This window comes from Zingiber officinale, chromosome 4A (genome assembly GCF_018446385.1).
Source record: "Zingiber officinale cultivar Zhangliang chromosome 4A, Zo_v1.1, whole genome shotgun sequence".
NCBI lineage: Eukaryota > Viridiplantae > Streptophyta > Magnoliopsida > Zingiberales > Zingiberaceae > Zingiber > Zingiber officinale.
Genome location: NC_055992.1, coordinates 64,114,800 through 64,129,677, shown reverse-complemented (window position 1 = coordinate 64,129,677; position 14,878 = coordinate 64,114,800). Strand labels below are relative to the sequence as shown.

The following is a 14,878-nucleotide window of genomic DNA, read 5'->3' as shown; positions in this document are numbered from 1 at the left end:
ATTGAACCACTATGTCTGTCCTTATGAATGATTGATTCTATTGATTGCAGGGTTTGTAGTTGTGGATTGAGGTTGAGATTGAGGTTCCAATCTAGTCTTGCTAAAATTTTGGAAGAAAATCTTTGGGTTTTAGAAAATAAATGCATCTTGTAGTTAGACCTTCAATAATGTTGTTTATTTGGTCTATGTTTTGTTCTACATCTATTAGTTCTTCTAACTGATATGTGGATGTACAATTCTTCGCCTGGTTAAGAGTGTTAAATCAAGAGTTAGTGGTATTTGTTTCGTGCTCTCATTGTTTGTGAAGGACTAACAAAAGGTTCAGTTGAGATTATCGGGGTGTCCTTTGTTATATGTAAGAAACTTATAGGCACTAGGTAGTTGTCGTGGGACTATTTTTCCAAGAGAAAGTTTACTAAAGTCTATATTTATATTTCCTAAGGCTTCTTTTAGATCCGTCGCTCGGGTATTCTTATGGAGATGATTGTTAATAGTTGGTTTTCTAGTAATGTTATTCTGTAGTGCAAAGAAGTAAGCAAGGCTAGTATAGTATTATTTTGTTGAACTTACTTAGTCTCCAAGGCATGTTTGGTCAATGCTACACTAGCCGTTATCCTTTGTTTTAGAAAATTATTTTTAGAAATCAAGAGCTTCTTCAGAGTGGGTATTTTTGTACTACAATCGGTTCATTTAAATTTTATTTCGTCTAGTGTTTTATGTATTAGTTTGATCTCGTTGTCTGCTTGGTTTTTGTAGGTGTGAAGTGACTCTTGTATTTGACCTAATAGAGGTTCACAAGTTTGAGATGGCCACTCTCGTGGAAGGTGAGCAAGATTAGGTCGACTTGTTTGGCTAATCCTGTTGTTTAAAGTATCCTATTAAGTTTTTAGAAAATCTAAGTTTTGTCTTAGATGGTTAGGAGTTGGTTTTGGTGTACTTGGGTTAAGGATATTTGTTCCAGTAGTTGGTTGGTATGTTGATGTTGTCCTTCAAGGGCCTCTCCAAGACTAGTAAGTAGGTCTGTGATTGTATTGAGTTGAGGATGATTATTATGTAGACAATGATTATATGCTGAGCTAATATAACACTTATGCTGATATTGATCAGTAGTGTTAATTGGTTTGCCTTGAAAGGGTAGGGCTAGAGTTAAATAATCAAGTCTTTTATGGTTTGTTATGGAAGGCTTTCATTGTCATCTGAAAATCTTGAGGCTCTGATACTAATTATTTTACGTGTTTCGCATCGAAATTATATTTTTCAAAAATTTTAGAAATTTTAGGGTTTATGAATAATAATTGTGAATAATAAAAAGTGAACAATAATTGTTTTTTGCGCCTTAACTAGAAGGTTAAGTGTGCTTTTGGTAGAAAGGGTTTAGTGTCTAGGTCATAGAAAGGATGTTCTACTGTTTGTTTTTTTGCTTTTATTCGAGTGAGCCTCACCCATAGAGGAACCAACAGTCGAACTGATGCTCCAACTCTTTTCAGTGTATAGGTAGCAGAACTTGTTTACTTAGCGAGCACAGGTCTTACGCAGTTGTTTACTATTGTCCCTATACAATTACCGTTCAAGATGCTATTAGGATAAGGACGGAGTAAAGCAAGTAGAGAAAACAAAAAGTAGAATCTGTCATTGACCTAGAAGAAAGTTAGTTCTTTATAAAACATGATTAGTATAAAAAGATAAGGACTTAGAGCTGATCCTTGATGTAATCCTATCTTTATTAGAAATATTTCAGTTAATCCGCTTGAAGCCTTTACTTGGCCGTTACATTCTCATATATATCCTTAATTAGTTCAATATATGCAATGCTAACACTTCTCTTTTCTAGAATTTTCCATATAATTTCTTTTTGGATTCTATCATAAACTTTTTTTAAGTTAACGAATACCATGTGTAGATTTTGCTTTTGCTCAAATACTTTTCAATTTATTGCATGAGAATATATATACTTTCAATACGTCTAGATTTTAGTTAATCCTAAATTAATTTGTATTCAATTTTAATTTTTAAAATATTAATTTGACCTAATAGTAAGTACTATAATAATTAAATATTATAATAATTTTTTTAATTAATATATTTTATATTTAAAAAAGTACCAAAATCGTATTGGTACAATACAATTCCGATACGACTTAAGATTCTAAACCATGGTTTCATCTCTCTTCCTCATTCTACATGAAATTCTTTTATTGCAGTTTAAAATTTTGGAAAAAGTGATCATCCAATCAAGTTTAAAGTACCAACATGAGGTCCCCAGGGCGTAGCATAGTTGGGGGTGCATGGTCTTGTGGCCGAGAGGTCCAGGGTTTGATCCTTGGGGTGTCACGACCTGAGGTTAACGTCTCTGCCATGCACTTTCAACTATATACCTGCATTTACCTCCCTCCATATTCGTGGGACCGGCTCTAGGGGGGTCGTTGATGAGACGGTTCCACATTTTTTTTAAAGTACCAACATGAGTATTTTAGCTCTAATTTTTTTCATGTCACTTGTTAAAAATACTATTCCTATTCAGTTTGGTTGAGGCTTTGACCCAATGAAGTCCTCTAGCTCACATATAAATGGGAATGTTAATATAGAAGTGTATGGATGTGTCATTTGTTTCCTTCGAGTAAAGAAAACCAAGAGGGAAATAATGTGATAGAAAAGCTTTTCCAAATGACACTTTTTCTCCATTTCCTTTGGCAGAGAAAGAGCTGGAAGGAAAAGACCAAAATGTTTTTTTTTCAAATCTATTTTTGTTTTAATGAAATTTTAATTTTCCCTCCCTCTTCCCTTCCCTTTTTTTCCCCTACCCTCTTTCTTTAACTGCTTGTTTCCTTCTTAGGAAACAGGAAGAGAACAAGCATTTGGGATAAATTTTAATTGCCCATTCAAGTCTTTAAGTTGCTATAGCAGCTCTCAATAATATCAAAACTGTTTAATTTTTTCACTTGCAGTTGTGGTGATTCCAAAATTATGCAATTAGGGACAGGTTTCTGGTGGTTGTTTTTCTTGTTTATAATGCTATTTTACTATTCAACAGATCCACCTAGTGGGATAAGACATGGTTGTTATTGTAGTATGCTATTTTACTGTTCTGTCATTTATTCCTAAATATGGGCAATTTTTAGAGCCTCAAAACTGGATAGTGTTACAAACCAGCTTTTTATTAGGCGACAACATGGTTGAGTAGCCTATGAACATAGGACATATTTCTCCACTAATGCTAGCAAACAAATAAAGTGTTTTATCTCATACTAATTGTGATGCTAGTTGTTGCAAATACCTTATTTCATTTATACGACTGTTTACAAGTCAAAGTAATAGTTTATACCTAGTGCCATACTTGTTTATGAAATTCATGCTTTAATTATCCTCTCATTTTGTGAGCCCTATATTTTTTCTGTTTTAGCATAAGTTTAGATCCTTCAATTGATACATGGAACCTAAATTGACATTTTGCTTAGTTATAATTTAGTCTTTATATTGTCATTGCTTTGCAGCATGAAACTTTTATCTAAATAGTTATTATGTTTTTCTAGCTAATTATAGCCTGTAAAAAGGGAGGAACTAGCATTGAAGACCTTGCAGAAAAATTTCCTGACATGATTATTAAGGTCAATTTGCCTTTTTCTTGATCAATGGATATTCTTTTCTACTGGGACTTGAAGGATTCAAGTCCTAATTTTTTCTTTCTTTTGCAAATTGATAAATTCCTTGTTTTTGAATTTAACTTTATGTTTCCTATGAGAAGGTTCCGATTGATGTCTTCAAGGGAATCACTGATGAAGATGCTGCTAAAGTTGTTGATGGTCTGGCGCCTACAGTAGCTGATAGAAATGCTTCAATAGAACAAGTGAAGAAACTGTATCAGCTGTTTTGTGAATGTGATTGTACATTATTAGAGGTATGCTAGACAGATCTCCTTTCTGTTAGTACATTTTTGTGTCAAGTGTTCTCTATTTCCTTTTTTGTTGTCATTTTTTGAATGCTAAATGGGAACTTTCTTGATTAGATTAATCCAATTGCTGAGACTGCGGATAAACAACTAGTAGCTGCTGATGCAAAGTTGAACTTTGATGACAATGCTGCTTTCCGTCAGAAGGAAATATTTGCACTACGGGATCCATCACAAGAAGACCCTAGAGAGGTTAAAATATTTTATTTATAAACTGGAATTTGATCAGCTTTTGAGTTATTTACTAAAAGTTTAGGATTTGCACTTGCTGATAAAATTAAGGATGGTTGCGTCTTAGATTTTGATTCTGTTTATTGTTGTATTTCGTTTTGTTTGTGTAGGTTGCTGCTGCCAAAGCAGATCTCAACTATATTGGTCTTGATGGAGAGATTGGATGCATGGTGAATGGTGCTGGGTTGGCAATGGCTACAATGGACATAATAAAACTGCATGGTGGTACACCTGCCAATTTTCTTGATGTTGGTGGTAATGCATCAGAAGGCCAAGTATGAATTCTCTTATAGTACACACGTTCATTTTTGTACTGGCTTAATCATTTCCATCGCCAGGATATTTAGATACCCTGCCGTTTGGTGGCGTAGAATTTAGAAAACACTACATATTTCTTATCTTCTTTCTCTAATGTTTGTCACCTGTGACTTGTAATGATTGCCCTACTTTGTTTATTGTCTTAGAAAATTGTTTGTCTTCCTAATGTTGCCCAGATAAATTATTGCTCAGGTGGTTGAAGCATTCAAGATCCTAACCTCTGACGACAAGGTGAAGGCCATTTTGGTCAACATCTTTGGAGGGATTATGAAATGTGATGTGATAGCAAGTGGAATTGTCAATGCAGCCAAACAGGTTGGTGGATGATTTTATTGCATTCTCACTTTTTGGTCTCTTACATATCTGCAAAGTGCCTTGGTAGAATTTTTGCTTTGGAGGTTACAGAGCTTGAGACGATTAATACATTTTTCTCCCCCTTGTCTCTGTTCCATTCATATTGTGCTCCACAACAGCATTTTGATTGAAGATTTCAATGTTTTTTTTCCATTGTTTGTCTTAATCTTCCATTCTGATTGACCTGAGACTTATTTAGGTTTCACTTAAAGTGCCTGTTGTTGTTCGTTTAGAAGGCACAAATGTTGATCAGGGAAAGCGAATTCTCAAGGTATTCATGACTCCTAATTAGTCGCTTTTATATTCTTTTACCTCTGTTGGCATATATTCAAAGTAAAACAAGGAGACTTGTGAAAGAGATTTGTAATGTTTCACAGGATAGCGTTATGACTTTAATCACAGCAGAAGATTTGGATGATGCAGCCGAGAAGGCAGTTAAAACTGCTACTAATTAGGTAATATGCCTGCTTTCCTCTCATTCTTGTTTATGAAAACCGCTGATATATTTGTATCACTAAACCTGTGTCTTCCCATAGTAGAGTTCGTAAAGAAGGATTTTCTTATATCAAATAATTGGACTCGGCTGAGTTCCGAGAGCTTGACTTGCAATGTATTCTTGTGAGCGATGATGACATTTTGCTGTTGTGTTATTCAGGCCTGTTTTGGTAGATCATGCTGTTCGTAATTTTCCTAATTATATGAATAATGCGTTGCTTCTGATTCTTACGGGAAAAGCTTAATACTGTAGCTTGCAATTTTATTTTTTCAGTAGCTGAGATATATTTGAGTCATAGTTACAAAACATTACGTCAAATGTTTTTTGTTATCTTCTCGACAAATATATTCCCCACCACTATCACACCAATTTAGTGTTTACCGATTTGCCTCCAACTTAAATTTTATTGGCCAAAAGTCAAAAGGGCCTTTATCATTTGCAAATTTGTTAAATGGTTGTTCCATTTCTAATTAAAGTCAAATGGATATTTCATTTAATTTGAACTTTTCAAAATACCCTTACTCCATATTCTGGTTCAAAAATGTGTTTCTAAACTTGGTTTAAGTTCTGAATCTGGAAGGGTTTAGGGTTTTAATATTGAACCACAGTCGATCAATTAATTTAAAAGGATGTCATTTTTTTTTTAGAGATCATAGGTTGACAATTCTCCCTTTTGTTTGAACTCGTGGCATTAGTTCAGTTTTCCTCTTTAAATACTAAAAATAAATTTGAAGGTATGCAATAGGGTGTTTCGAATAGAAGGTGAAATTAATATAACATTATAGGGTTTCCTATTTGTCGTCTTGAAGCTTTCATTTAAGGTTTAGGGTTTTTACAACATTTAGGTTTTAGTCAAATACCTATTGCTGCTGGTACAAGATTGTAGCAGATGCTTCTACTTTTTAGCAAGAAGGAACTTTCCTTGATGCTACAATTGAACTTGCTAGGATTGTAGCAAGTAGCAAAGATTATGCAATTGTTTTAGCTGTCCAAATTCTTTGGCTGCGAACACATTAGCTATTACAAAGGTAGAAGCTAGTTGCTAGCTTTTACACATTGTATCATAAAGGAAATGAATTTTAATTGAATACCTTAGTAATTGAGATAAGTTCAATTCACCTGATTGTGTCCAATAGTGTTTTCTTAATTTCAACGTCGTGAATAATAAATCTAGTATTTATGATGTATGTCTGAATGGCTTCAAGTGATTTTGAATCTTTGAGGGATGGACATGATAATTATAGAAGTGAAATCTCATGGCATATATAAAATAAATACAATGGAAAATAACTTTATGAAGTCTATGGAACTTAGTGAGCAACAGGTTTAAATGAACTTCATTTGTATGGGTCCTAGATATCTCAAAGAATTTACATATAAAAGGACTGGTGAAGAATATGTTTCATAACTGGGAGGTTGAAGATAGATGTTTCATATTTCAAAATATAAATCTGAATTTCATAAGAAAAGATATTTTTCTAATACCAGGACTACATGAATATGGAGATGTAGTTCCTATTCATATATATACTCTCTCAAGTCAATTATATCTATAACATTTAAAAAATAGAGAATGTTTAAAGAAGGATCTTGAAAAATTGCTTCAGAAAATTAAAAGGACAAAGTTTCTAATGTTGACATTCTGTATCGTTAATTGTTCATATTGTAATTTTTTATTTGTGCATGTTTTTCTACTACTAGCAGTAGACATACGTGACTTACACTATCACTAATAGATTATATAAATGATTTTGATAATATATATAAGTATAATTGGTGTGAGACTATATATGAATACACAAATAGAAGTGATTGGAGTCATTTTGTCATTGAGAGGCAAGCTAGAGGGCTGAGGGCACACAAAAGCCTATGCTCAAAGGCTTTGTACAAATGTTGGTCGTAAGTTGATATAAATTAATAAGTTTGAACATTACCAATATTAATTGTGTGATTTAAATTCCTCAATCAAGTATTTTTGCACTATAGGTTTGTACGTGTGAATTTTAATTATAAAAGTCCAATTGTCTTTTCGAGAGAATTGTCTGTTGGAAGTGGCTTATCTCACGTGTGACATTAATAAAGAAGATGAAAGAGGCCCTTTCATCAGAGAAAATAATTGTTTTGTTAAGTCATGCCATCTATCCTAGTTGACGAAAAAAATGATTAATCATGTCAGAAAATGTCAAACCTAGGATGATCGATACGATTCCACAAAAGTGTTTCATCGATCACTAGGATAAATCAAGAAGTGCTCGCGGCGGATAACCTAGCATCCCTATTGATTGTCTATCCTAGTTGATGAAGACTTTACGAGAGGTCTAGAAGAAGTTGCCGAAACAGTCCATGGTCTGATTGTTAAAAAAAACAAAATGATTGAGTATATATATATATATATATATATATGCGCACAAGGTTGAAGTGGTTGATTTATTAGAGAGCACCACCACTTCCAATGAGAAGCTCATTAATTAAAAGGATAACAAAATAAAGGAGCTTCTTGATTGTTTGGAGAGGATTGTCATGAATAATGAGTTAGTTATTGTTGAGAAGGACAAGATAATTCCTCTAAAGGACAAATTGATAGCTGAGTTGCAAGGCCTTATGAAGTGTAGTGACATAAAAGAGATAATAGCAATCCCCAACTAGGACAAAGGTACACTGCCTCTAGCAGCCACAACTAATTCCAAGCCACCAAATTATACATACAAGGATAAAAAGGTGTGCTATGAAGACAACTAGGCTGTCTTTGGATGTGAAGGAAAGGGGAGAACCATCATCATCCACTTGGTTCATAGGTATACCCAAAAGAAGAAGGGTCAATACTAGACTAATACAAGTTGATAGTACTGGTGGGGTTGAAACTAGAGCGAGAACTGTTGATGAGAAAAAAAGAGAGGAGATTGTAGAGACAATAAACAAGAAACAACACCCTCTTCTAATGCAATTGTAGGATCGTTACACGTGAGAAAGGGGGAGGGTGTGAATCACGTGAATTTTAATTTTTTTTTTTTGACTTTTTAAAATGAGTAAGCAATGGAAAATAAACTAAGTGAGAGAGAACAACACAAAATACAACACTTAGTTCAGAGCCTTATGTGAGTCCTACTCCAAGACCCAAGTCTTTTGGACCATTACGATGGGTAATTCATTAAATTCAAATCTCAAATACACAAATGAGGAAAAGTGTAACACCCTACATTTTCATATGCAAATATAATAATAAGTAAAATTAAAATATACCGACACTTGTAGTGGTAGAGGATTGTAGGTTGAAGTTGGTGAAGTTCTAACTACAGTAGTCGGGCATAGTAGAGTCGTAACAGAGCATAGTATGAGGATGTACGACCGAATGATCAAATAATTGTGTTTAAAAGTTGTGATTTGAATGCTGGCCGAATGCTCATTTTAAACATTGTTGGAGGCACCTCCAGTTGCATTTATATGATCCAATGACTGCGACCTTTATCTGCTCCAAGGCACCTCCAATGCGCTATGATGCACCTCCAGTTCGCTTCGAGGCGCTTACTTGAAGCAAAACTTTATCTTTAAACTCTATTCGCGTGAGGGCGTCTCCACCCTACTCAGGGTGCCTCATTCAACTTTGAGGCACCTCGAGCACTGCTTATCTGAGACTTATTTTTTCATTTTAACTCTGCAAAATATGTTAATCCAAAAAACAAAGTATAACTTGTAAAACAGAATTAGTACATTAAAAATAAGATATATGAATTAGGTCTTGTCTTCCTAAGATTAGGATCTAGTCATAGTCTCAACTCAGACATTCAAAATGGATCAAAGTTGGACCAGCACCTACAACCCCACTAGGGCTCGTCCTCACTAGATCAATCTCCTCCAATACTTATCTCATTTACCATTGCAGACTTACTCAACCATTGACCCATTATGTTTATTGGAGCAATCAGTATGACCCTAGGTTTTGATGTTTGGGCAAATATTTAAGTTAGGATTATTTTTGTATTTTATATGTGTTTGTTGTTGGTGCGGTTAGCACTAACGGTCTAACTCAAGTTTTGATGAATGACAAATCGAGTTAAGTTAGGTTTGTTGTGATCTAACACTCTGACCGAGTGTGCAGACGAAGTCCAAGCGGGTTGACGGACTGACTGGATGCTTGGCGATAAGTCCAGCTAGGTCGACGGGCTGACCGGATAGCTGGCGAGAAGTCCAAGCGGGTCGACGGGCTGACCGGACGCTTGGCGAGAAGTCCAGCTAGGTCGACGGGCTGACCGGATAGCTGACGAGAAGTCCAGACGGGTCGAAGGGCTGACCGGACGTCTGGCAGGTCAATAAAGGTAAGTCACTGGAAGGGAGTGACTGTGAGGGCGCGTTCTCGGGAAGGGAACATTAGGCGTCGATCCGGCTTAGATCCATTTAGGATCTCTAAGTCGAGATCGGTCTCGGAAAGACGAAATCTAAGTCATACTTTTTATGTCAAACTTATAAATTGTGCTAACACTCTGTTTTGCAGGATATATATTATTTATTTGCCTCGGACTAACCTTGTCTTGCAGGAAAGCTAGTTTCTGGAGAAAGGTGGTCCGGGCGCCCGGGAGGCTATTTTTATCCAGATTGCGCGTCGCCACGTGGAGCTCACTGGTTGGACCTGCCATGTAACACCCACAAAACTATAAGATAAGTATATGAGTGTTAGTTGCTTTAGAGCATAAAAGTTAGAAGAATCAAAAAGAAATAAGAGAAATAAAAGAAGAGGTAAAGGTTTGAACCTTGAACCTCCCACAAAGGATAGAGATAAAACTATGTATGATAACCACTAGGATAATGAATAACATGTGAATGAGAAATGATGGAAATTGTAGTTAAAAGTAAAGATATAATTAAGTGAGAGAACAAGAGAAAATCAAGTAGCTTTCCTTCCTCTTGTTTACCTCTTGGTTAAGAAAAGGAGTAGCAAAAGATAAGTTGTCTTCTCCCTTTCCTTCTCTATTTTCGTGGGGTTTGAGGGACTAATGAAGAGAAGAGTTAAGGGGAAGGAATGAAGACACATTCTCATTAGGAAAATACATGCATGCATTAAGGAGGAAAGGAAGCAAAATTCACCTTTGTAACTTCCACCCACTTAGCATAAAAAGGAAAGGAACTAAAGGATTTCATTTTTTTTTTTCTTCTCCCTCACCCTTGCGGAGACTAGAAGCCTCCTTCCTCATCTCCACAAGCCAAGTTTAGGTTTCTCTCTAAGAGAAAACTAAACTACAAGAAGGAGCCTTCAAGGTGTACCCTTCCAAGCAAGAGAAATCAAAAGGAGTGCTAGAAGAAGAAGCTCCCTTCTTCCCCTTCACCAAGGGTACCAATTCTTTAAAGATTTATAAGTGAACACTAGGTAAGCTTCTCCTCACATGTGGTACAATAGTTTATACGGTTTTTCCATGGAGATAGATTGCATAAAAACCTAGGACTTGCTTTGAGAAAATTCGGCCAAAAACAAGAAGAAGAGTCTAAGAAAGTTGTAATTGGATATGCTTGCTATTTTTCTTGTGATATGTACTTTTTGTAAGAGGTTAATCTAAGGTTTCCATGCTAGAATAAATAATGAAAAAAATTAGATCCATAAGCCTTAGACTCTCGGCCAAGCATGAACAAGAAGACTAGGTAAGTTAAGACTCAAACTAAGCATGTTTCCTTATTCTTTTGTTATGTACCCTATGATAATGAGGTTGTTAACCTTTTTCTCTTACTTGTATGTTGTTTGAAACTCCATTTTCCATGCTCATGAATATTCGGCCATATAAGAAGTAAAGGCCTAGAAGAGTTTTAAACCTAAGACTAAGCATGCTAAGATTTTTCCTAAGACAAGATATGAAGCTAAAATGTTATGACATGATTGTATGTTAGTTATGAATCTTATTTCATGCCTATGAAGGTTCGGTTATGATGAGATTTGAATGTCTAGGAAAGTTGAAATCAAGACTAGGAGGCTCATGACCTTCTTGATAAAATAATATGAAACTAGTTGATGTTATTATGGTTGCTTGTTACATAGAATTTTGGTTATATATAACTTTCGGCCACACCAAGTTTTGAAAGCTAGGATGTGTAGATTTGTAACTAAATTTACTCATGTTGTTCCTTGTTATGATACCATGAAAATTGTGTAGGGTTTCCATGCTTTTAGGCCATATGAAAAACAAAACCAAGCTTATATGTTTCGGCCACCTTTGGATTAAAGGCCTAGGAAAATTGGAACTCAACTTATATATGTTCATGATGTTTCTTGTGGTAAGTACTATGAAAGGTAGTTGTGTTTTCCATGCTCTTATGCCACTAGAAACTTAGTTTCATGCTTGATAGGTTTCGGCCAATACTAGAGTAAAGGCCTAGAGAAATTTTGAAACCAACTTACATATGTTCATAATGTTTCTTATGATAAGTACTATGAATTGTAGTTGTGGTTACCATGCTCTTATGCCACTAAAAACCTAGTTCCATGAGTTATAGGTTTCGGCCACCTTGAGTTAAGGGGTCTAGGAAGTTTGAAATTTAAAACAAATATGCTTATGTTGTTCCTCATGAAAATGTATAAGATATTGGCTTAAGGTTCAACACTTCCATGCTACTTGTAACCTAGAATGAGACATGCTAGGGTTCGGCCATGATAAGATTAGAAGCTTAAGGAACTTAGAACCCAAACTAAATATGCTTAAGTAGTTCCTTATGAAATATGATATGATATGAGTTTAGGGTTACATGTTGCATGTTTGCTTAGAATTGATTTCTCTTCATGAAAGGTTTCGGCCATGAAAGAATTAGAAACCTAGGAGGGCTTAAAAATTTAAGTTAACATGCTTATGACCTTCTTATGTTAGTATGTGATGATATCATGAGATTTTTATGTTTGTATGTTGTCTAGAGATCATGCCTCTACTCATGACTTTCGGCCATATGGGTTTAGTGACCTAGATATACCTCACATGCTATGAATGAATCAAGAGATGATATGTAATGATTCCATGAATGGTTATGTCTTTTTATGATATGTGATATATGCTTATAAACCATGTATGTGCTATGTGCTCAAATATGCTTATTTTATGATATGATAAAATGGTACGTTCGTTATGCAAACCTATGATTCATGCATGTGCTGTGTGCCCATATGTGCATGCTTTATGATATGATAAGTGATATGTTCATGATGTATGCCATGATTCATGCATGTGCTGTGTGCCCATATATGCATGCTTTATGATAAGTGATATGTTCATGATGTATGTTATGATTCATGCATGTGCTGTGTGCCCAAATATGCATGTTTTAAGATATGTTAAGAAATATGATATGCATGAAATGATAAGAACTATGATATGTAAGTTATGCTACTTTACTTTATGTATGGCTTGTACCAAGGGTGGGCTCCATAAGCGCCCCAGGGTCGATGGACTAAGAAACGGGCCTCGTTAGGGATGGACTCCTAAGTGCCCCTAGGTCGATGGACTAAAAAACGGGCCTAGTATGTATGCCTTGTAGGGTTCAAGACTTGCTACCTTGGACCTACATAGGACGCGCGCATTTATGTATGTGGTACAAGCCGGGGCCCCAATCATGTTGAGATTATGTTTAAGTATGTATTGTATAAGTTTTCAAAAGACATGTTGCATATGTTGCATGATATATGTTAGGAGTTTACCATGCTTATACTTTATGATTATGCCATGATAGTTATGATGATGTTATGCTATGACAGGATACGTTTGATGATTATGTTATGTTATGCCATGATACTTTATGTTATGTTACGATATGCCATGATATGCTCTTGACATGATACATTTGTCTTTATGCCTTATGACTTGTGATTTTAATATGCTTTACGATTTTTGTGAGTAGGAAAGGAACTTACTGAGCCATGAGTGCTCACAGCTTATTTTCTTGTACCACAGATAAAGGCAAGGAATGGATGTACTAGGGGAGCAGCAGGAGGGGCTAGAAAGATGTGTGTGGTAGTGGACTGGCTAAAAGAAATGACCTGCTTTTGTTTAATAAGAAATTTGCCATGTTGATGTTTTTACTTTATGACTCCATGACCTTAAGTATGTGTTTGGGTATTAAGACTCAAAATTTATGATAGGTATGCTATGTGGTTCTTTTATGTCTATGGTGAATTTTTAAGTAAGAAAAGGTTTTTAAATTCTCTAAGTAAGACTTCCGCTGTGTTTAAGTATGTATGTGTCACAAGTAACCCCCGTCGCCTTAGCAGGAGGGGCGGGGCGTTACATGCCACATCTCACCTGGGTGCTCGGAAGGGATCCGGGGCGCCCCGAGCCTCATATAAAAGGAGGATTAGGGGGGAGCTTCAAATACAACTGAAAAAGAGAGATCTCATACTGCTTGCTCTGCTGCTCTGCGCTCCTGCGACGCTAACAAAGCTCCGACAACGCGCTCTTTCTTCTTTGGTTAATTTTCTTGTCGGTATCGCTTTAATTTTCATTAGCATTTCAGCACTTAGTTTGTAATAATTTTTCGAACTGCTAGTGATTGCCCACCGAAAGCACCCTTGTGTGCGGGCCTTGGAGTAGGAGTCGACACAGGCTCCGAACTAAGTAAAACTGGTTTGTGTTAGCGTTGTTTTTATATTTCCGCTACGCGTAACTCTTTTCGAACGAATTTTTTAATCGATATTCACCCCCCTCCCTATCGAAACTTCACGATCCAACAAGTGGTATCAGAGCAGGTACCGCTCTGATTTGGTGCAACCACCAATCATACAAAGGGGGGAAATTTTCTTTTGTTTTTTTTTCTCTTTTCGCTTTTAGTCTTACGTTTAATTCCAAACTGATACTATTATATTTTTGAAAATTTTTCTCGTCGCAATTAAATCTAAATTGGTGCAACACCAATTTAGTTCCTTTATTATCTTTTAACTCTTCCCGCACTGCTAATCCAAGACCAAGTCTTGGGAATTTGCCTGTCTATTTGTTTAATTGTGTGCAGGGATTAAAATGTTTTAGCTTGAAGGCTTCAGCATAGTACGACCTCCCCTTTTCAATGGGGATGATTTTCCGTACTGAAAGAAGAGAATGGAAGTGTATCTCAAGACGGACTTCGACCAGTGGATGAGCGTCACCAGACCCTACAAAATACCAGTAGACAGTTCTGGGAATCTACTGGATCCAGAAGATTGGACATCAGTGTTGGTTGCTACTCGGAAAACCTAGAGGTTCCACTATACAAAAATTTTGTACAAAGGTCTGAACCTTTTCCTAGCTACCATGTGTTCTTTTAAATTAAATTTTGGATCGCCTGCGGAACTTAACACGTTTGATCCAAAACTTAATTTATTCGTTCTTTTAGGTTTTGAGTTGGGTCTCCTGCGGAACTTAACACGTTCGACCCAAATCACCTTAAGTTATTAATTCCATTAAATATTAATTTCCATAATTGGTTCCCAGTACTGACGTGACGAGGCACATGACCTTCTTGGATATGGGAGCAACCACCACCGACTAGACAAAACCTTTTATGGAAAGCTAATATTTAATTTCCTAAAATAACTTTAG

The 14,878-nt window shown here is 35.8% G+C and overlaps 1 protein-coding gene across 3 annotated transcripts in view; it reads left to right on the top strand.

Moving 5' to 3' along the window:
* Nucleotides 1-13,315, top strand: part of LOC121969959 (succinate--CoA ligase [ADP-forming] subunit beta, mitochondrial-like) — a 77,559-nt gene extending 64,244 nt beyond the window's left edge. For 2 of the 3 annotated variants that reach the window (XM_042520294.1, XM_042520295.1), the window contains exons 7-13: nucleotides 3,531-3,605; nucleotides 3,743-3,895; nucleotides 4,004-4,138; nucleotides 4,288-4,452; nucleotides 4,688-4,810; nucleotides 5,049-5,120; nucleotides 5,227-5,575. In XM_042520294.1, the coding sequence (XP_042376228.1) occupies nucleotides 3,531-3,605; nucleotides 3,743-3,895; nucleotides 4,004-4,138; nucleotides 4,288-4,452; nucleotides 4,688-4,810; nucleotides 5,049-5,120; nucleotides 5,227-5,304 (801 nt within the window). In that variant the 3' untranslated portion in view covers nucleotides 5,305-5,575. Of the gene's footprint in view, nucleotides 1-3,530; nucleotides 3,606-3,742; nucleotides 3,896-4,003; nucleotides 4,139-4,287; nucleotides 4,453-4,687; nucleotides 4,811-5,048; nucleotides 5,121-5,226; nucleotides 5,576-13,261 lie in introns of those variants that run through there. The other variant, XM_042520296.1, reaches the window with a different exon arrangement.
* The last annotated feature ends 1,563 nt before the right edge of the window (nucleotides 13,316-14,878 follow it).